This window comes from Cariama cristata, unplaced genomic scaffold, assembly GCF_000690535.1.
Source record: "Cariama cristata isolate BGI_N322 unplaced genomic scaffold, ASM69053v1 scaffold7457, whole genome shotgun sequence".
NCBI classification, from domain to species: Eukaryota; Metazoa; Chordata; class Aves; order Cariamiformes; family Cariamidae; genus Cariama; species Cariama cristata.
In genome coordinates, this window is record NW_009627013.1 from 28,891 (window position 1) to 50,723 (window position 21,833).

At 34.2% G+C, this 21,833-nt stretch overlaps 1 protein-coding gene across 1 annotated transcript; it reads right to left on the reverse strand.

The window, feature by feature from the left end:
• Window positions 1–451: 451 nt before the first annotated feature.
• DYNC2LI1 (dynein, cytoplasmic 2, light intermediate chain 1) lies at window positions 452–21,625 on the reverse strand. The gene is given in 13 exon segments (XM_009704277.1): window positions 452–517; window positions 7,699–7,791; window positions 9,714–9,811; window positions 10,267–10,337; window positions 10,694–10,748; window positions 10,751–10,763; window positions 12,324–12,401; window positions 13,777–13,845; window positions 16,310–16,496; window positions 18,660–18,748; window positions 19,755–19,824; window positions 20,221–20,255; window positions 21,506–21,625. Coding segments are annotated over 13 exon segments (942 nt in total). The 5' UTR covers window positions 21,524–21,625.
• Between the last annotated feature and the right edge of the window lie 208 nt (window positions 21,626–21,833).

Below are 21,833 nucleotides of genomic sequence, written 5' to 3' on the forward strand. Positions count from 1 at the left end.
GTCGGTTTTTGTGGACCTAGCCTCTTCAAATACATCAAACAATGAAGCAAATATATTTTTAAGCTTTGCTTTTGAATTATATATGCAAAGAACTAGGAAAAGATGCCTAGCACACTTTAATATGCAGTTACATATTTTGGGTATGAGAACTTGTTTATATTTAAATACATGTTTAGGGCAGAAGCATTCAAAAATAAAAACAAAGAATGTGTTACAACTTACAAAATAGGTACAACTGACTAATCCCAGTCTTGGTATTTAAACCCACCTCTGATCAATCTAGAATTCCTTTCTCCACACTGTTTAGAACTCTGTGTCAGTACCAAGATATACTTAAATTTGGACTGAATGAAGAAACAGCTCTTATTATTTTTAATAAAAACAGGAATGCTTAATAAATATTAGTTTTGTGGTTTGTAAATATGAAACTGAAGACGCCCATAGCAGTTCATCAATCAGAATCAAAATCCATTTCTTTCCAGGATTGAGAGGCACTTCTTTTGTATTGTTCAAGTTCCTAAAACAGAAACATACATACATATTAATCTAATCTCCTCATTACTAAGAGTTATGATACGTATGTTAGCCACTTGAACATTGAAAGCATGTACAAACATTTTTCACTGTAGAAAAACTGTACTATATATATTTTTATCTTTAACAAAATTTTACTAAAAGTGCTATAAATTTTTCTACATTTGCTCTCATGCAGGGAGCTAGATTTTATTTTTTATTTAGACCTAGATATTTTCTAGGGAAGAAGAAATTTTGTGTCTTTTCTTAGACATTCAGTTTGAGAAGCGAGGCTCCCTATGAACATACAGAAATGTAACACTACATGTATTTTAAAAACAGAAAGCAGAATTACCCAACAGAAAGTACTGTTTCAAACACATGAAGTCAGGGCCTTTCAAGAAGCAAAATGGATTGGTAATTCCTTAAGATTACAGAAAAGAAACTGAAAAGAAACTAGAAGAACAGTCATCATATTTTTTAAAAAGCACAGGACTGAAATGAACTTCTGTAAGCTGATACGTCACCAGTGGTGCTAACTTGCAGAGCTACCAGTGGACCTTGGAAACCCTTGCAGAACACAGGCTTGTCCAGAAGGCAGAAATATATTTGAGAGGAATGCAATGGGTGTTTAGGAAATCTACGTACCATATCTATTCAAGCTATGGTTCTGGGTATTTGTGGAAATATTATTCATCATTGCTTGAGGTTTTTCAGGAAGTGTATTACTCAGACAATGATGCCATGCTTTCACTTTTGTTTTGGTTTGTTTTTTGATTAGTAGTTAAAATATTCTTTCAGGTGCTACTGTTTAGTAGATTGAAAAGTTAGCATCTGCACGTAAAAATAAAATGCAAACCCACTGTGCTAATTAAAATTATGCATCTTCTGGATGGGAATTAGATTATTTAAAGCGAACAGAGCCTCAAATTATGGAGGTATAAATAAAGCAAATTAGGTAAGAAAGATGAGGCAGTCTATATTATGCTATACTTGACATCAGCTGAATACCAGCAAGATGATACAAATGACCTTGTTTCAGTCAAAAGTGCTACTGGGAATTTTGAAGCCTATGATAAAAGGTTCTAGCAACATTACCAAACAACAATTTCATCTTCTGAATTTTATGTAGTGGTGCATACTAACGGGAATTATTTCTGAAGATTTTTTTCAGCAAAAATTAATTTAGAAAGCACTACAATTGCTTTTTGTTTAAGAATAAGGCTTCCAACATACTTGCAGGATGATAATACTCTGAAGAGGTACTGTCAGAGCTAGCCATGTACTGCTTGCAATACAAAAAAAGTCATCATATCTTACTTAGATCAGGAAAAGAGGTCGACATAAACCAGTGATTACTATAAATGTAGCAAAGACCCTCAAAAGTGAGCATGCGTTTTATATACGATCGCTCTTCTAATTTTAATAGAATGGACTTAACAGAGTAAGGTAGGTTTCACTGTAGGTATATAGATCCCAGAACTGACAAAAGTAACAAAATTCACACCTGGTGAATTTAACAGAAGTATTAATTCACAATCCAGAGCACAGAGGGAGGAAGAAGAGAATAAAGGGCAGAGCAACAAAGAAATCATCATCTAAAAATTGTACGGAAATAGTAAATGGAATTTTCCCTCTCTTGGGAAATAACTTCAGCAGCTTTATCAGCAGTACAAAATTGTCAGAGAGCACCACAGATTTATGAGCAGTAAGAGGACCTTTAATTAGTGCATATTCTTCACGATGCTTGCTAGAGTCTAGTTTTACAGTTAAGTAACTCATAGATGACTGACACAGAACATATTGTGTCTGATCTAAATCTAGTAAGTCGCATTATTAAATACAACTCTAGTACTACAGAACTGTTCTATCTCTAAGCCAGTCTCTACTCAGTATTTTCACTCCCTCATTATTAATATAAATTAATTATGATCATGGAACATACTGAACTGTTGGAAACTTGCCAACAGTTAGGAACAGAAAGAATACTGTGATATTTTAAGGAGCTGCGTAACCTGATTTATGCTAAGTAAAGAATTTCAATTCTAACAACTCTCTCAAAGGCTATAGGAAAGGGTAAAATTAGACAATGAAGTTTTACATATAACAACGATGCTGTCTGGGGGTCATGTCTACAGGTGTTGCATAAATAATTAACCTTACAGATTTATCATCTGACTAAACTGTTTCAAGAAAGAGGCAGATAATTTAGCAGAATTTATTTTGCTGTAATTTCAGCTAGCTAGAAGGCAATTAAAAACAATACAGAAATGCAAAGTATCAAAACCACAGCATAAATTAAAACTGTACAGCTACTCCACTACTTACAGAAGTACAGAACAAAATGATAAATATTTATTTTGGAGAAAAATCTAGGTAAGACTAACATTTAAACACTGAGAAATGAAAGGGGAAGAAAAAGGGATTAAATGAGAGGATATTTACAAAAAATAATCTTGAACAAATTCAGTGATTCAGGAGGAAAAAGGCTGTCAGGAAAGTACGCTTCCTTAGTTTTCATGTAAAACAGAAAGTAAAATAAATCGCTGTAACTCAGAAATGTAATGGAAAAAACCTTTCACGTACAGCTTAAAGATCACTCCAGAGACCCTTTTGAAAACGGGTACCTTCCTGCTCAGAAAGTCGTCAACTACAAACATAAGCAGAATTCTAGAATATACTGTAACTATAGAATCAGCTAAGAGATCCTCTCCCCAAATGGAAAGAAGATCCTATGAAAGAATGTCTCAAAATACGCCAAAATGTTCACGCTAGCATTATGCTTCCTCTGTTTTCTGCGTACCAAGTGTAGGGGGCACATCAGATCAGATTTACAAAGAATTAACAATTGCAATTTAAACATGCTTTCAATGTACTCTGAGTGCTTTAAACATTATTAGTGCTAACAACTTGTCCCAGTTGTCTCAACGTTGGCATAAAGTGGATTTTTAAGAGTTTTTTTTAACCTTAATGCTTCTGTGCTTCTGTGTTTCTATAAATTCTTCATCTGTCAAATGGGGAAGATCACACCTGATCTCATAAAGGGATTGGGAAGAAAGACTTAACTGATGTTTGTGAGGCACTCAGATAAGATAACATTAACACACATTCTCAGAGAAAAAAAATTAATACTTTTGTGTTCACTGAAGTGTCTGAATGGCAGGTTGAGAAATAAGGTACAAAAAGAATAAAGATGATGAAAAGAAATACTGAACAATTGAATTGAGACATCAGCAAAACAGTATATGATCATGTAATTAATGACAATACTATAATGTCTACAAATAAGGAGGAAAAATTAAGAATGTAGGAAAAGCCTTAATTGTTGCATTTCCTCACTTTTGAGGGACTGATACGACTTCAGTGTTCTTTTTCATGCAGTTTCTTACTGAAGGTGCGCTCAATCTGGAATATGGTAAAAATAACCAAGTACTGAAACAAGGATTAGAAACCTTAAGCACTTAAACTTTAGTAGGAAATTTAGTAACAGTGTTCTAATAATGCTCTTTAAGTTGGTTTAAAAAAAAATAAAAATCTTTTGTACCCATTTGGACATGCTTTCATGTGAAAATGAGAAAGCTTATTCTTGACAGCTGAGTAAACATCCTAAATAATCTTTTCTCCATAATACAAAGACTAGCACTTCTACTCCTCTGGAGAAAAATGAAAGATGCTACTGCTCTCTTACTCATGTTAAGGTGCCTGTCATACTTCTCTGCCCAGTAACACTGGTCTGACCAAGGGGGCTCATCGCACAAAATGCAATCTTCTATTTTGTTGCATGAGGCTGAAATTGTCTCCTGAAGTTCTGCAATATGGTCATGTCAGCAAAGTATGCTGAAAAAATATGGCTCTTGTTCTGTAGGCCAACACAGTCCCCATCTCAAGCAGACAGCTGCAGATCTGACACCGAAATGACTTTTAGTTGTGAATGACACAGTTAATTAGGGTACTCCGGTTTTAGGGGAAAGAGGACCACGCTTCCTTGCGAGATGTTACAGAATCTCCCCTTCTGTTTATGACTTGTTAAAGTCTTAACAGTTACAGGCCTGTTCATTGAGATCTGCTTCCATTACTTCTTGTTAGTAATGGAAACTTCTGTTAGTAAACAAACTTTTTTTCTGAGTATACTTTATGCCATCAGGCTTCAGCTAAAACTGGCCCCAATCCCTAAAGTCGTACCTTTGTGTAACAAGGACCAGTCAGTGTGAACTTTGGCATTGCGTGACACTGACTTCTTAAGTACCTGACTGGGAGGCTATCCAATTCTCTGAGCTCAAGGTCAGCTTTATCATTTGCTTCAATGAATGAAGCTGCAGTCAAATGTCCAGATGAAAAAGGCCCAACCACCTATTTTGCCTATTAGCAGTACAAGGCGTAACAGGATAGCTAAGACCTGAAACAAACAAAAACCTTTGAAAAGACATCTTAGAGTACTTACCTCTGTGGTAGAGAGCATTTCTAAAGGAAACAGAGCAGACACTCCCGTGTGCCATCTCACTGCCACAAACATTTAGAAGGAACTAAGTAACAAGACTTTCATGCGCTCAGAGGTGCTCAGATGCAGGTGGTGTACGTGCAGCTTGAATTAACAATATTATTTTAAAAGATCTCACTCTTATTCAAGTTACATGTGTACCTAATCTGAAATTAAGGTGACCTTAAAGCATCAAAAGTCAAAATGCTAGCAGAGAATGGAGAGAAATGGATGACAAGTTTGCCATGTTGTTTAAGTTTTATGTGGACTGTATGATGAGTAAACAGTCCTAATAAATATGCAAAATGAATGTTTTTCTTGAATCTTGAAAGCTCTGCAAAGAGCACAAAATTCCACTAATTCCTAAAGAGAATCTGCTAGTTAGGAAATACATTAAAAATATGAATTCCAAAAAGGTCCCTGGTGCTGTATTCTCTCTCTCGGAGCTTAACTCCAGAAAATGAAAAAAGAAGTAAACAATTGCAACAGCATTATTTGCTGTAAACCTGCACGTTGTATGTCTGTGGGGTCAGAACTAGGAGAAGAATTCTGAAAAGACATAGTTGAGAAAGAGACATGGGCTCCATCTTGAACAAAGGTCCAGTGAGGAAAGTATAGCCTCAGAGAGCTTTCCAGAGCAAAAAGGTCTACAAATAGAGTGGTACATCTCATAGTTAACTCTGAAAATATTAAGGAGGCAAAATAATCTGGTCTAAAAGAAAACACTTTTGTGGCAGAATTCTAATGAACTGAACTTTTTAACTTCCACAGCCAAAAGGTGTCTCAGATAAATACTAGCTGACAGCTAGTACATGGGAATGAACCAGGTACTTTCTTGTTTCTGTACTTTTTTTTTTTAAACCGTTTTCTAATTTTATACTTGAGAATTTAACCTTTTACTCTGCTACAGCATACAAACCCTAGCTGCAGACAAACCCTTCAACCAAGGTTACAAAGTTGGAATCGATTTAATTAAACTTTGTATGGCCACAGTTATCTATAAATATATTACACTAGTATTGAGCAGTCCTGACCAAGACTGAGTCAGTCAGGTATGTTAGTCCTACAATCGAACTCAGTGACAGGGGCTGTATTTTGTTTCTGTTGCTATGTTTTTGTATTTAGTTTTCCTTTAAAGCTTATCTTTGAGATAAACAAGTAAACTGGTTATCACCTAGAGTCCAAAGTGGCATTAATTAACCGAAAGTAACCGAGAAAAATGATAATGTGCACTTAAATGATTTTAAAATATACACTGTCATCATATGAAACTTCCATTTTGCATTCATGATTTCATTAGCAATGTGTTGCATATTAAACATCTTAATGTACCGTTCCTCCTGCACAATAGATATCAGGAGACTCTACAAAGAATGTCAGACTTATGATGTATTTAAAATCTTTCTTTAAAAATAGGATTTTTGTGCCACTTTTCATATAACTGGGAAACACAAAGGCACTTCAAGATTCACTACAACTACAGAGTTCTTTTCTTTTAGATGTATATTGCTATCTTGGTGCATTTCAAATTGAATTAAATTCCTGGAGTATAAAACATTTTAATAATGTGCAAATAAGCTTGTAATAATTGAACTCCACGATAGAGAAGTTTAGGAAATAGCTGCCGATAACAACAGTAATTTTCTCTTTAATGCTCAAATTACTTGTAGTAGTCCAACTAAAAGAAGCTATGCTGGTTTGCAATGCCCTTGAACAGATTAAGATTCTAAAAGCCTGTCTCTTTTGTTTAAAAACAGAAAATTAATAATTTCCTGTATGATTTAATCAACGTGTACCAGTATCTTCTCTTGCAAGACAAGTATTATCTAAAAATAACAAACCTAGGACACCATATAGTTATTTTGAGATATATAGATATGCTGAGTATGAGATTACATTATAAATTCCAAAAGCAATGTGCTTTACAAATTTTAATGATTTCTAAGACTGCTCTTGATGTAACAGAAATTCAGAACTGATGCCTACATTAACAGGATATTACAGGTAATGTGCAAGTTCAAAGACTGCAGAGGATTCTTGAAATTGCTTTATTCTTTTACATTATTAATGTATTTCTTTGGATCAGGTAACTACAGGTTTACTGCCATATGCAATCTAACTAAACCCTACAAAAACGTGATGGCAGTAATAATCTAATCCTTTGACTTTCTTTTACAAGCATGCAAAAAGATGAAGTTTGCCATGGTATTTTTAGGGTTAGTTGAGATGAACTGCAGTGCAATTCAATAAAACTGCCTTTCATCTTAATTGTGGCAGTCTGTAAAAGCATGTCAGATCTAGGTTGGTACAACCATCGTCTTAAAGCACTGTTAGAAAAACCCCCGTTAACTACAGTAGCTTGGTCCACAAAGAAATTGAATGGTGTACAAATAGCCCAGATACAAACTGTGAGAATAGTATGTTTCTCAGTTATTCTAGCAATGAATTTTCTGTGTGTGAAAGAAATGAATCTAAATGAAATAGAGAGTTTCCAGACTCAGTATGTGATACTACTTCTACTAACAATTCACCACCGACTTACTGTCTACCAATGGAAAAAAACCCCAGCCAACTACTAAGCTGAAAAGTAAAGTTGAAGTTATTCAAAGGCAAAGAGGGGACTATGAGTATATTCTGCAATTAATTCAGCAATGCTGGTGGTTCTGGAATACCTGACTGTGAACAGCAATTGGAGAACTATCACATACCTGGTTTTTCTGAGCCCTCATGACATCAACTTCATACTCGGCGTATTGTAAATCCTGTGCAGGATCCTTGGTATCTCGTAAATCACAGAAACTCTAAAAGAAGAAATGACAAAATCCCAAATGATAACATTTCTCTTCTGTTCTTTTAACAAGAAAATGCCGTAGATCTAATGGAAGTATTTGCTCTTAATACAAAGGTATTCAAATCTTGCGTTTATGGAAGAATTTGGTGTTATATGACATAGATTAAACAAAAAAATTATTTTAGATTGGTAAAATGATGAGAAAGTAGTAGTGCAGCTAGATCTTAAAGGAAATAAAATATTCTTATTTGGCAGTTGTTTATTATTCTCTTCCCAAAATGAAAATATCTTTTCTGGCCCATGACATTTGGGAATAGCTAAGGTTGCTCTTGTTAGAGCATTTAACACTCAAAACTAAAATTCAGTTCCGGTTACCAGAAGCATTACTTCAATAGCTGAGAAACTGGATACCAGCTGTTTGCCGAATACCTGAATTTTCATTTATTAGCCTTGAGGGAACTATAACTTTAATTCCAAAGAAGCAAATACACTAATAGAACGAAACACTATCAAATAAAGAATTTTTGTTTAAAAGTTGTCCTGCACTTTTCTCCTTATTCATAACAAATGGAAAGTAGCAAGAAGGCAATCATACAAATGATGGAATAAAATACAGCAGAATTATACTTATTATATGAGGCAATGAAAAAAGAAATTTACAATGCAAAAAAAACCCCAGCTTTAAAGTTTAAAGCATATTTTGGAACCAAATCAGAAGACTGGGAATCTACTTGGCAAATCTTTAAATCTTCTTCAATTAGATTGATACCTTCGAACACTGATGGAGCTTGTAAGATGAGAAATATGTTCATTTTGCCAGCTGTTTCAGGGGGAGTTCAGGAGCTATTGGGTGGCTGGGGGGGTGAGGGGGAACGTTTGTTTATTGTGTTCTAAAAGGGTATGAAGAAAAACAACATGAAAAACAACAGTTTTGTATATTTTCTGAAAAGTAAAGTTTAGTCTTTATCATGTTGGGGCATACTGTACTGAGAATAGCACCTTAGTGATAATTTATTCTGGTCACAAACCACTTGAAATAATTTGTAGGTTTTGATATGTAGCAGTCAAGTGAGCAGGAAAGGGTGGATTCAGATGACTCCTCACCAAGAATGGTGATCTGTAGACTGAAAGCTAGAAAAAACCCAGCTTGTGCACCATAATTTGAGGCAGTTTCACAGCCCTGACTTCCTTGCCTGCGTGCCTAAGCTGTAGGGCAGGAAATGGACAGGGATAAAGAACTGTGATACAGTCTAGTACTCAAGGAGAAAGCAACAGCCTGTATTTGCTCAGGACAAATAGAAAAGAATTCTGATTTCCTAACAACAGGAATTACTTTTATTGAGAAGTATTTGGGGGTTTGCCTCTTGGGACCAGAAACTTCTGAAATACATACAAGATTTATCACTACATAGGGATTCTAATAGCCCTGCAAATCCAAACACTTCCCATAGCAAAATGACAGGTTTTGGCAAGGAACTCTAACACACTCGCCTCATTCAAAGCCTCACGCCCTAGGAGAACAAGGATCAGCAGCTTGCTGCAGCCAGGAAGAGCTCGCTCTCCTCTTGTAACATCACTGTCATTTGGTTTAGGTATTAGGGGATATGTCACCTTATAAAATTCCAAAAACATTGAGTATAGTTTGTCTCTCAATATAATGAAAGGCAATGGCATAACTTTGGAAAAAACAGAGGGCTACATCAGTACTTTCCTTATTACTAAATGGAGGAAGGTGACTGAAGATGTAGAAGCTAATAATCCAAGCAGCACTACGTATCTTTTAAAAATGTATGAATTAAAGAGGTTGGAAGAAGCAGAACTGCTAAGTGAGACTGAAATTCCAGTCCCTGGACTTGAAAGACAAAAATTAGTGGTGATATTACTACTGTTCCATGAGAAAAGCAGCTGTGCAGCAGACATGTAAATACCTACCTTGGCAGGAAATGTTTTCTCAAATATTTTTTTCCACAGTTCCAAAGGTGTGTTTGCACGCATCTTTCCAATATCACTATCAGAGGCAGGTGGTGGTCCTAAGGATTACAGCACAGCACAAAGTAATACAAGTGTGTTGTCGTAACAACATAAATTATCAAAGAATTTTGGATAATGATCCATCTAATTTCACATTTTATCTTCTACAGTGACAAACTGCAACAAGTCTGAAAAAACATTGATCTCCTACTATGAAATGGGCTGAGTGGTATTGTATATTACATTTTCTCTCAGATCTAACCTTGTTGGCACTTCACTATTTGAAGTAGTCCTGATGCTTTGTTAAACTACCTAACAAACCTGCACAAGTAATTCTCAATAATATAAATACTGAATCATAATTTTAAACTTTCTAAGCCATTTCCTTCAATACTCTGTTAAAACAGATGTTGATGTGCTATAATTTAATGTTATTTTTTTATTTGCTTAAAATTTTTTTCTCCTTTTCAAAAACAATTAAGCAACAAACACAGTGAACAGGAAATGTCCTAACCTATTTGGCTCAGCGAATCCAGGCCTGCTGGTACAAATAGAGGTTTGTTGTGATCCACTGATACAGACTTGCTAAACAGAAAAAAGAAAATGTATCCAGTAAGCATTTAGTAATCAACAAAAATTGACATTATTCTAGCCAAGACTAGATTCTTACTGGGCTCTACATACAAATACATGTAAATAAAAATCTACTCAATTCTAGTCATGACTATGTTTCTAATCCATCAGTTTTGGGATCAAAACCAAGGAGTTACCACAGTTCTGTGCAGAGACAGGTAGATGAGACACAGGATTCAAAATCCACGAACAAGAATTTTTCAGAGATCGTATTTAAGAAAAAAAAAGTTTTGGTGATTGAAATATTTTTATTAAGTACTTTTAGACTCTGGGCAATACATTTAATAGTTGGACAGTAATTATGTTACCTTTTATCATAGCCAAATGCCAAGTGATTAATAAGAACACGGGCTTTCAGCAAAAAGATTTACTGGTAAACTAAATGAATCAGAAAACAAAATACACATTGTGATCTTCCATCACAGAAATATTACATTATGTCATCTACATAGAGGATGTCAGACAGAGCCTGGCTAATTCCTGACCTCAACAGATTTGGTATATGTTCACTGAATTTACTAGAATAAAAATCTCACCTTTCTTTTCCAAAATATGAATGTACTTGTCACTGAATATATAGATCAAGATGAAATGAAAAATAGCATAAATAAAGATTAAAGAATAACTTTTAAAATACTGATTCAAAACTTTTGAAGTATGCATATTACGAGACACAAGTCTTTTGCCCAAGACTAATGAGTTATTAAGATTTCAAACTACATTAAAAATTATCCAGAATACCATAAACATTTAGAAATGTAATGAATAACTAGAAAATTATTCACACATCATAAAAGGAGCTTGATAGTGGCAGAACTGGTACAGATTTATCAGAAAGCAGCTCCCAGAATACCTTCTCAAACAGCATGCTTATTCCTGTCTAAGGGCTTTTGCACCCTAACAGATTCATGTCTTTGAGAAAGAAGTCAGATCCCTACTGCAGGACATTAAGTTTCTCCCACACATTTCAATGGGAATCAAGATTTAGCAGCCAAAAAGTTTTAGGCTCCTAGTTTTTTCTTTTTAATTACAGTAATGCTTAAATACTTAAAAAAAATAATTAAATCAAGATAGTTGTATTCTCAGTTAACAATAGATGAATTCACGTGTCAAAGTACAAAAGCTATACAATTTACACGGATGCAAAAGGACATGCTGCCATTATAACAATTTAAAGTAAACATAAGTTGTTTGGTAATCAAAACAAGCCATTATTAAATATTATTTATTACATAAATGATGGTTGAAACAATTAGAACCATCTCCTGATATAGAGAGAGCCCAAGAGGTAGCTTTTTTGTACTGTGAACCTAAGCATGCATGTTTCTGCCTTTACTCAGAAGATGATCTGCCAAACTCAAAATCAATTTATATACCCACATAAATACTTCATTGTCCTCATGGTTGGCAGTTCCTACTCATTACTGTAAAAGAATCCCTGCCTTTACTCTTCAACACTGTCAGTGTGGTAATCTGGTATGCTTAAACTGCTGTGAAGATGAGCTCTTGGATCTAAGTTTTAAATCTGCCGAAGCCAGGTCACTAGACAGAAGTTCATGCTACTACCAAAAAGGCCAGTTCTTTAACTCTATCTAGCGTGATCACTTTTGCCCATCCTCCTTTCTCGTACCAAAAAAGTTTTGCCAGACATGCAGTAAACTCAATATGGGAACTGAGTTGGCTAACAGATAACTATTTTGATTTAGATTTTGCTGATACTGGGAATTATGTAGTTTGTTTGTTCACAAGGTATATCTATCCATCCCCTGCCAATACCTGTAACCTGTTTGACAGATTAGCTCATGAAGAAAGCAACTGTAAAACCAATTAAATCCCATTTTCTCTAGGAGTTTTACATTTCTATTTTTTAAAATATTGTTTTGTAACACAAATATTGCTCATCTTCTCTATCCTTAGTTATAAAGTGAATATACATACCACTAATGATGCTCCATAATAATGTGAAATAAATCGAAGTGTCTTGCTTATTATTTTCCTCATTTCAGAGTCAAACTCCTGAAAAAGTTGATATTGGAGCATATACATAAGAAACACAAACCAAAATATTACAGCTAGAACTTTTCATTTTTTGTATAAACTGCAATGCACTTAGGCTACAATATATGAGGCTTTCAGCTGTCAGCATAATTATATCTTAAGACAGAATCAGTAACAGCCTACTCTGAAAAGAAATGTCACAATTTCCCTTTGTTTCTTTTTTACAGAGGATGTCTAATTCAGGCAATATGTTAGTCCAGAAAAAGTTTCTTAATTGGGAATGTGTATTCAACTTTCAGTTAATTTGTTTCATTTTGTTTGAAATTTTTAGAAGTAGAAATACTGCCTACCAGAATAATAAGGATTTTTTTCTTTTTGTGAAAACACTTTAACTTTCAGTAAACCTTTGGGTATATGCTCTCTAAATTCTAACACCTGCAAGATTTGAAAGGTGCATAAAAATGTCTTTTCATGAGTGTTTCTTTAATATAACATCATACAGATGGCGTTCCCTGGATCAAGTGGGCGAAACCTTGGTCCCAATGAAGCCTGCAGGAGTCTGTCCATAGACCCAAAAGAGGTAGACTGTTATTCTGTGCTTACTACATGAAAGCCACCAATTTTTAAAGAGGTCATGGCTCAGCAGAAAGCCTCAGTATGAAAGAAGGCACAGTACCTTATTAATGAAGAATTAAGCGACTCAAAGAGTCAGCCAAGTATCCATGCACTATGTAGTCATCCAGAGAAGCACAGGCTGCCAGCACGGCAGCTAAAAATCAAACATACTGTTCTAGTTTCTCATGATCAAGTGCTGCTTGAAAATTGAGTACGCATTTGTTTGGATTTTGAACATCCTGGGAGAGAATCCAGCAGTATTATGACATTTCTTTCCTCTCCCCCGTAAAAGATGCAATTACTCACTTGTCTCTAAAAACTTAAGAAGCACTTAAAAAAAAGTTCCAGACTGAAATGATAGTTTACTGTTTGCACTGCCACAACTACCAAAAAATCCGACCAGTTGACTTGAGAGACATCCCTCTTTCACTGCCATAAACTTACAGCTGCTGTCAAAAGGGACACATGGAGCTGTTTTCTCTCATTATAAAAGAAAGTCATCAACACGATGTTTTCTGGCTTCTCTCTTTGGTCTGCAGCAACTTATATCTCAACATTTTCCAAGCACATCTCAAAAATCATCAGTTTGGGAGTGTTTTGTGAAGGAATGACAGTATGCTTTCCATAATGCTGTTGGATAGAAAGATTTTTTTGTGCTAGAAGGCTGACTGGCCGTACTTTTGTTCAAATGCTTACTATAATATTACCAAGATTTTAGTATATAGAATCTTTAGCAGGAATCTTTTAATTATTTTTTAAAAAAGTAAATATTACTTACATGAAAAATATCATATTTGCTTCCAATTATCACCAAGGGTATTGGAAAAGGGTCAACTAACTCATAATCCTATTAAACAGATACACAACAGTTAAGCAGTGTAAAAAAACTGTAAACACAGAAGACAAGCTTTATTTTTTCAAAATTTTAAGTCAGATGAATAAACTTTAATGCAATATCCATACCATATTCTACAATTTTCTCATTTTCTTCATAAATGGTCAGGAAATAATCCCTCTGAGCAGTCAGAACACTTACTGGCATAAAAGGATTCTTACACTATATACTATAGCTCCAACATTAGATGGGAAGGGCAGAGAGGAAAAACCTTATATATTCACAGAACAGCTGCCAGATTGGATTAGCAGAACTGGTTTCTTGACACATTTCCCCCTCCTTGCATCATATCCAAAGTAATACAGACAAAACCTCAAGAAAATTAAGGTGAATGAGTTGCTTGTGTCACACATTTGTCCTTTCCACATCACATTTTCCAAACTCTTAAAAAATATTTAATGTGATTTTCAAATGCTTGGTATCAGCAGAAAGAGGAAACATCAGCTAACAACCATGAAAATGCAAATCAATACCAATGGATGAAAACAGCTCTAGGGGTGTAGATTTAATAAATAGCTAACTTCTGATAAAAGTTTTAATAAGTAGATTACAATAATTCTCAAGTTATCTGGAAAGTTCATATGAAATGAGACAATCCCCTCGTATTCATGCAATTATTTTGTCAAGCTGCTTTGGTTGCAGCAGAGTGGAAAAGAGGTGTGGTGTAGCAGAGCTTGACTATTCCCTTCTAAAACCGGTTATTTCACATACAGGTTAAATGACAGTCAGTATATTAGCTAGAAGATGCAAATACTGAAAATCCTCTACTTTTGAGAGGAAAAATAATGGCTTCACTCATACACCATCAAGGCAAAAGCTTCGAGCAAAATTATCATAACCTAAAACTGGGCGTATGGAATATAGAACTGAAAAAAAATTAGTTTCAGTTTCTTAACTAAGAAAATATTAATTTAGGATAACATCAGAAACATTAAAACTGGCATATTGAACCCCATTCATCTTTTGACTATGGAATTAATTTTTTACTATGGACTACTTTAGGTGCAACCTGCCTTTTTAAACAAGGTCTGCAACTGATACACTTATGCTTCATTATCATAGCCAATAATTCTTTATCCAGACCAACAGAATAAATCCTTAAATAAAATCCTTATTTTATATTTTATAAATATATTTTATATTTATAAAATCCTTAAAAAAAAACCTCTAAGAATCTCATCAATTCCTGTTTATCATAAAAATATGTTTAGCTATAAAGAGGCAAATAAAAATCTGTCATTTACTTTGACTATAAAAGACAGTATTTTCTCCCACAAAATTGACATAATTTTTTCTTGAACAATGATGAAAGTAAAAAGAGAACCAAGGAGTAACATAACATTTTGTTTGCATCCACCCTTTTTGAAGGCTGAATAAAAATTCCAGTTTAGAAGGTACAATTGTGTTCCCTACAAAAAATAACAAGTCTTATCTTCCTAAAAATTAATGAAATTATTCTTTTTACGTATCGAAAAAAAGCTTGCCGTTTTCTGATATGTAAGCCTCTATATGTAAACTTGACATTGTGGTCACTATTTATTGCCAAGTGTACTTGTAGGCATCTTCTTTTTGTGAATTACCTTCTCTAAAAGTGAAAATCAAAATCATAGTTCAGCAGATCTCAAACCCTATACTCTAAATCTACCGAGTGTTGCATATGTGTTTTCTCATAAATTTTAAGTTACTTTTAAATTTTTGAACTATATAAGCATTTGCTGTATTGCAGCATTTTATAGAAGTTACAGTAACTAGATTTACGTGCCAAGTCTTTGAATGGTTGAATACTTATTTGTGCATTATATACACACAACATTTGCAGAGGTTTAACGCACACTCACTTTTCATTTCTATTGCGCATAATCTAGTTTAGCTTTTCCAGAGATTTAGTTAGCAATTATGTTTAAAGGACTGATGTTAACATTTCTGAAACTTTATAATTTAATTAGTTGTCAGATTATCAAAAGGCATTGAGTTTGTGATAGACATTTAAATAAATGCAAAGTATATAGTCATGTTGATGGCTGTTATAACTATATTCTTCGCTTAAATTTGTACCTTCAGCTAGTCTCTTGCTAGATGATTTTTGTACATTCTAGTTTTCATCTTCATTTTAAAAAGATGAGGGGGGGAAAAGCAAACTGCTAGTCTAAAACTATTTCTTTTGATTGGTGTAACATGCCATAACAATCACATTAGATAGCTAACAAAAAGATATAAGAAACCTTCTTTCCTTGTTTCTGCTCTTACTGAATTTTTATTAAATTGCTATAATTTTCCAGTGAACAGGTTCATCTACATCAAATGGATTTTCAGTCATGCATAAAAATCTAAAAGACTTGTTTATGATTTTCAAAAGCATTATCTTTAACTGTATAAAGGCCTGTGACATCTGGAGAAAATATTAGAAGTAACTTACTGGGTGATCCCTCTGCAGATTGTTCCGTATCCTCTGCTTAATTTCGGTAGCTACCTCAGGATTTGTCTTTTCTAGTTTGGTTAAAATTTTGTTCACATGGTTCCTGGTGACCTGCAGAAGTTTCTCCATAGTCGTCCAGAGTTCGTTAGGTTTGGACAGATCCAATACAAGAACTACAGAAAATGACCTATTAAAAAGGCATTATTTGGTCAAACCTTTAGCGCATGAGACAATCAACATTTTCATATACAATCATACCTGTGGCACAAATGCTAAAAGCAACAAATGTGAAAATACAACTGCTAAGATAGAATTAAATGTGACAGCAAAGGAAGATGGCTTTTAAAGATGTTCTGAGCTCTGAAGAAAACTTTCCCTTGTCTCTTGTTCAGAACTATTACTTTGGCAACTTTCCATCAGAGGTTTTGGCGGGATTGTATATATCAAACTTTGTTTCTGGAGACCTTGTTTCAAAGCAGTAAAATATGCAAATATCCTGAGGCCATTTAACTCCTTCTTCCTGTATAACTGCGCACTTCTACTATCATGCATCCCTGCCATCTCATAAGTCTACGATCCCAGATGAAGCAACGTTAGCAAATTGTTAGGATCTTTCCTAACCAATAAAGTATTAGAAAGTTCAATACTTTCATTATTCTTTTGTAATATGAAATGGAAAAATGCCCTGGTTAAGGGCCATATTCTGTGCCATGGACTGTGCCAGTTAGCTGGAACCTCAAATGGGTGTATGAGCAAGTCTTCTGAAAGATAAACGGAAGTCAGAGTACTCAAGACATACTTAGCAATTACCAGGCTTTTAAAGGTGTGTGTATATATATATATATGTATATAAACTACTCTCCTTCCAAAACCTCCCAAAACTCTAACTGCATTAAAGTGCAACTGTAAAGAAGAACATCGCAAATGCAGCTATTTGAATGGATGCATTCTTTCACGTTCCATCCTGACTTGAAAAAGGAGATTCCAGACCAGAGTGGTATTAAAAAGACTACAAAGCAAAAAGAATGTCCCATTTCACTATGCTATGGGGGAAAAATCTGGTGAAAAGTCTCTTGGTGAAACTAGATATAGTCCATAGAATTTTTAAATAAGCAAATTGCTTGACTACAGACAGATGAGAAAACCAGTGAAAAGCACTTATACTTAAGTTGAAATGGTAGAATTTTTGACTAGCATGTTAAAATATTGCCTTCTGAACAGAAGTGCTCTTTTAGAACAACGTTGCTATCCCATCAAAGAATCTTAAGACCATCCACATCAGAAGATTCCTTATCAGTAAAAAGGGAAGAAAAGACTGATGGAGGTGGAGCCCAGTTAAGTTCATTTAGACAATAGCTGAAAAATGATACTTGATTTTTTTTCCCCCAAGCTCTTCTAGCAGCAAAAAGCTTCACATGACAGAAACATGGGGGTTTTTTATTCCTTCTGACTTAGTCTCTCACTAAATAATGGTGTTATCTCAATAGCCAAAACAGTAGGAAATGTACAGGATAAAAATTGTATCCCTCCTTTTTTCTTTCTTTTTTTTTTTTTCCACAGAAGTTAAAGCTCACTACCAAAGAAATAAAACAATGCATCATAATACAAAACATATCTTTTGATCCTTTTCTCCCCTTCCACTTTCACCTCCATCTTCTCTAACCAGAAAAAGCATAAAATGCACCCCCATCACCTTCTCATTCCTTTACACAACTCTTCACGCATTTCTTCTTCCTATTAGCATAGCTATTCCATCACTTTTATAGATTTTTCTCACTACGTTCTCTTAATTCTCTCTAAATTCTTGTTTCTTTTTGTCTTCAAATAATTTCAATAGTTTTAGTCCCTCTCAGAAACATCATCTCTCTTGTATGATCTTCGTATCAGGTGGTCACTTCACTTCCCAAAAGTCCAGAGATTTTTTCTCTCACAATTTTTTGCCTTGTTTTTCACACTAAAATACTGCCCCTCACAGAGATAGCATCTATGTACACATACAGAAGTAGGAAGCAAGATTTTATTTTTCGTATGCCCCCAAGTTGCTTTTTCTGCTCTTTCACCGAGTCTTCTCTTTTTCTGTATTCCTTGTTCTATCTACTTAAGGTCAACCTATTCGCTTCATGTCATTGCTTTCTCTTGTTGTTGGAAGTTGTAAAGAACTTGGCTTATTTAGAGAGAACTGTGAAAAGGTCAAAGCAAAGTATCAGTGGTATTACAATGACTTTTAGAAAAAATCATAAATGTTCCATCTTACATTTTGAAAGAGTTTTCCACAATAAAATGTCTAGAGATTTACTTATGTTTGAAAGAAAGCTGAAATTTACTTGGAATTGTAATGTTAATAACTTACCTTATATTGTTGCTAGTGATTGGTATTCGAATCAGTTCCAGTAATGAGGTTCCACCACCTAGTTCCCAAAAATGCGCTATATCTTTAGGCTGTAAAAGAGTTTCTTTATGTTAGAAATGTGTCCTTCCATGCAACACCAAGAGAAGATCTTCATCTGATAAACTGGCTTTTCATGTAAGTGGCTCAGAACAAGAACATATATTATTTCACTAGTATTTTCTGAAAAACAAAACCAAATAAAAAACTCCCTGTTTGCAAGAAATCCCATACAACACTTAGGAAAACTCTTGGCATGCCTGTGACTGTCTTGATAAATGACTATGGTAAAGTAAAAAAGTCAGGAAGCAGCATGATTAATGACAAACATTTAAAAAATCAGGTTCTCTTTGTTTATTGCAGCTCAGGATTAATGCTTTTTGAGAAGTTTGCAGCTGGATAACTAATGAGTCTCTACCTTCGCATTTAGTTTCCGGGAAAAGTTTTAAGTGATTTTTATCTTTCAGAGTCAGATTTTCCACTGCCTGCTTCAGTAACAGAAACAGCAATTCCCTGCACTAATAGTTATTGCTGCTGGGTGGTGGTGAGCCGTGATAGGAATAGGTTCGGTATTTCTGTTAACATAATCTGCAGTGCAAAATTTAGCGATATGGACACATAACCCAAAAATTTAATTATGATTTAACATCCTCTAAGATGACGGCTTCTCTCACAAATCTAGTTATAAAGTATTTTCATTGGTTTGTACTCATTTTGCATTTTAAAGAAAAAGTTAAAGGCATGCATATTATGTTACAATGGGAAAATAAAAGCACTCAAACATGACAAACGGGGTAGTTTTCACAGATGAATCTGATTGCTTTGTGTTATACTTTGGTGTCTGATCTACTGTGTTCTAGTGAGAGGGAAAAATATATTACAAATTAAAATACAGAATTAAACTAGCTAATTTAAATAAAATTATATTAAAAAACCCTTTTTGTTTCACAAACAATAAGCTAAAAACCCTAAGATTCTTATAAATCAAAATAAAACACATATTTTTATTTGTGTGTATATATAAAAAGATATGGTAAGCTATACTTTCTGGATACTTACCGTATTGTGTCTCCTTGCCCTTCTTCCAAAAGTATATTCCAAGGCTAATGTTGGCTTTGAAATCTCTTCCCTGTTCAAGGAAAAATAACTTCATTTTGTCAGGATCCTCTACATAAAGTAAGTTCATTCTACAGTTACCAGATTGTATTTATCAGTCAGTTCAGAATTTGGCTTAGAAGCAGCAGTACAGAGAGGACACTTTAAGACAACAGGTCTCAGTTGCTGAAGACAGGAGAAGTAGCAGCACCAACCCGAACAGATGGCCATTTAAGCTCTCTGATACTGGAGAAGGACTGAAAGGGTCAGATGACAGGTAGTAGACGGGAAATAAGTTTATCCATAAGTGATCAACCAGTCACAGAGTACAACGTCTGTATACATATATTATGAATTATCACATAATATAGCTATTTATATAAAATTCTAATCCACAGCTGAAAACTACTTTTAAAAATTTAACACATACCTCTCAAGAGACCTCAGTATAATAGTGGTCTTTCCCTGGAAAATAAAAACAAAGAACACTACTGTACTGTCATTAAAGCATAAAAATTGTATTGCTAAATGAAACTCACTCATTTAACATTCCAGTAATAAAATATCAGAAAACTGTAAACTCATGTAATTGTTTGTAGCCTTATAATGGAAACTTAACTGCCAACTTTTTGTCAGAATCAAGTTACACTACCATTATTGTAATTATAAACTAATAGAGATGACAAATACAGTTATAGGGGTAGCGTGCTTAAGATTAGACATTACTGATCAACTTGGCCAACTCTAAAAACTGTTAAAGAGTTTAACAATTATTAATAATATATTTATGCAATGTTTGGTTTCCAGTGGAATTAATTATTACCAATGAGATGGAAATAAAAAGAATGCTTAAAATACAAATAAACATACAGAAAAGTATATCTTTATACTGTTGAAATTCAGACACTGAGTACCATGCCACACTGAAAGGGCTAGCATTTCTACACTTTACTCCTGTGTCCTTTCATACTCAAAAATCAGTGAATTTCAGCTAAATCTGAAAAGTCATTGTATTTTCTCTGAAAAAGGTATTTTAAAAATTGCTGACTAAGAGGTTGTACATACACTAATCCTTCTAAAATAAAAATTGTATTCTTAAAAATATGACTCACTTGGTCAAAAAGGTAAATATTTCCTTATTTATTTTACAAATAAATGCTAACAGAAGAAAAATATGAAATTACTAATGACCAAACTTATGGGACAATGAATTAAAACAACCTTAGGCATGCGGAATCATGAGTTTGCAATCACTGATAAGGCACGTTCAAATAGGTTTGACACAATACAGACACAATTCATAGCAGGATGTCAAGACCTCTATCTACAACAAAACTGTACCAATGCACTTAAATTGGAATGTTGCCAGTTAAACCTTCAGAAGGGGAAATTTGACATGTCAAACAATTAAAGACAGTAGCATTATTTCCAGCATTTACTTTTACAAAAATTAATGAAGCCAAACCTCAAAAAATTAGCACATGATTGATAACAACCGCTGAAGTTTTCTCTCCAAACCATAAACTTGAAATTCTGAATTGTAGCAATGTCTAATTGGTCTACAAGTGTGGAATGCCCACTCTCTGCAGAATCAGAATGTGACATATTTTGTCTTTAGAAGAACTAAATGGACGTTAATATCTGAAAATATCAGATATTTTCCCTGACACAACCTATGTTCAAAAAGCACAGAATTGTACAGTATTTTACATTACCGCATTTTTGTTTCCCATAAATAATATTGATTTTTCCCAAACTTCCACATGCTTGCCATCATCGTCAGGGTTTTCTCTCTTCTCCACTTCAGCTATAGCAAGATCCCATAAAGTATCGCTAGTTGGAAAAAAAAAAAAGTAGGAGTGTCATTAGAGAAAAACAATGGACCCTAGACTATAATTCCTGAAAATATCTAAAAGGGTAAATGAAGGGTATTGCGGTTGATTATTATTTATTATTATTATTTTTATTTCACATCACATGCCCTGTACGTTTAAGACATCTTTAAAAAGTTTTCTAACGATTAAGGTTTTTCACGGCACCCTG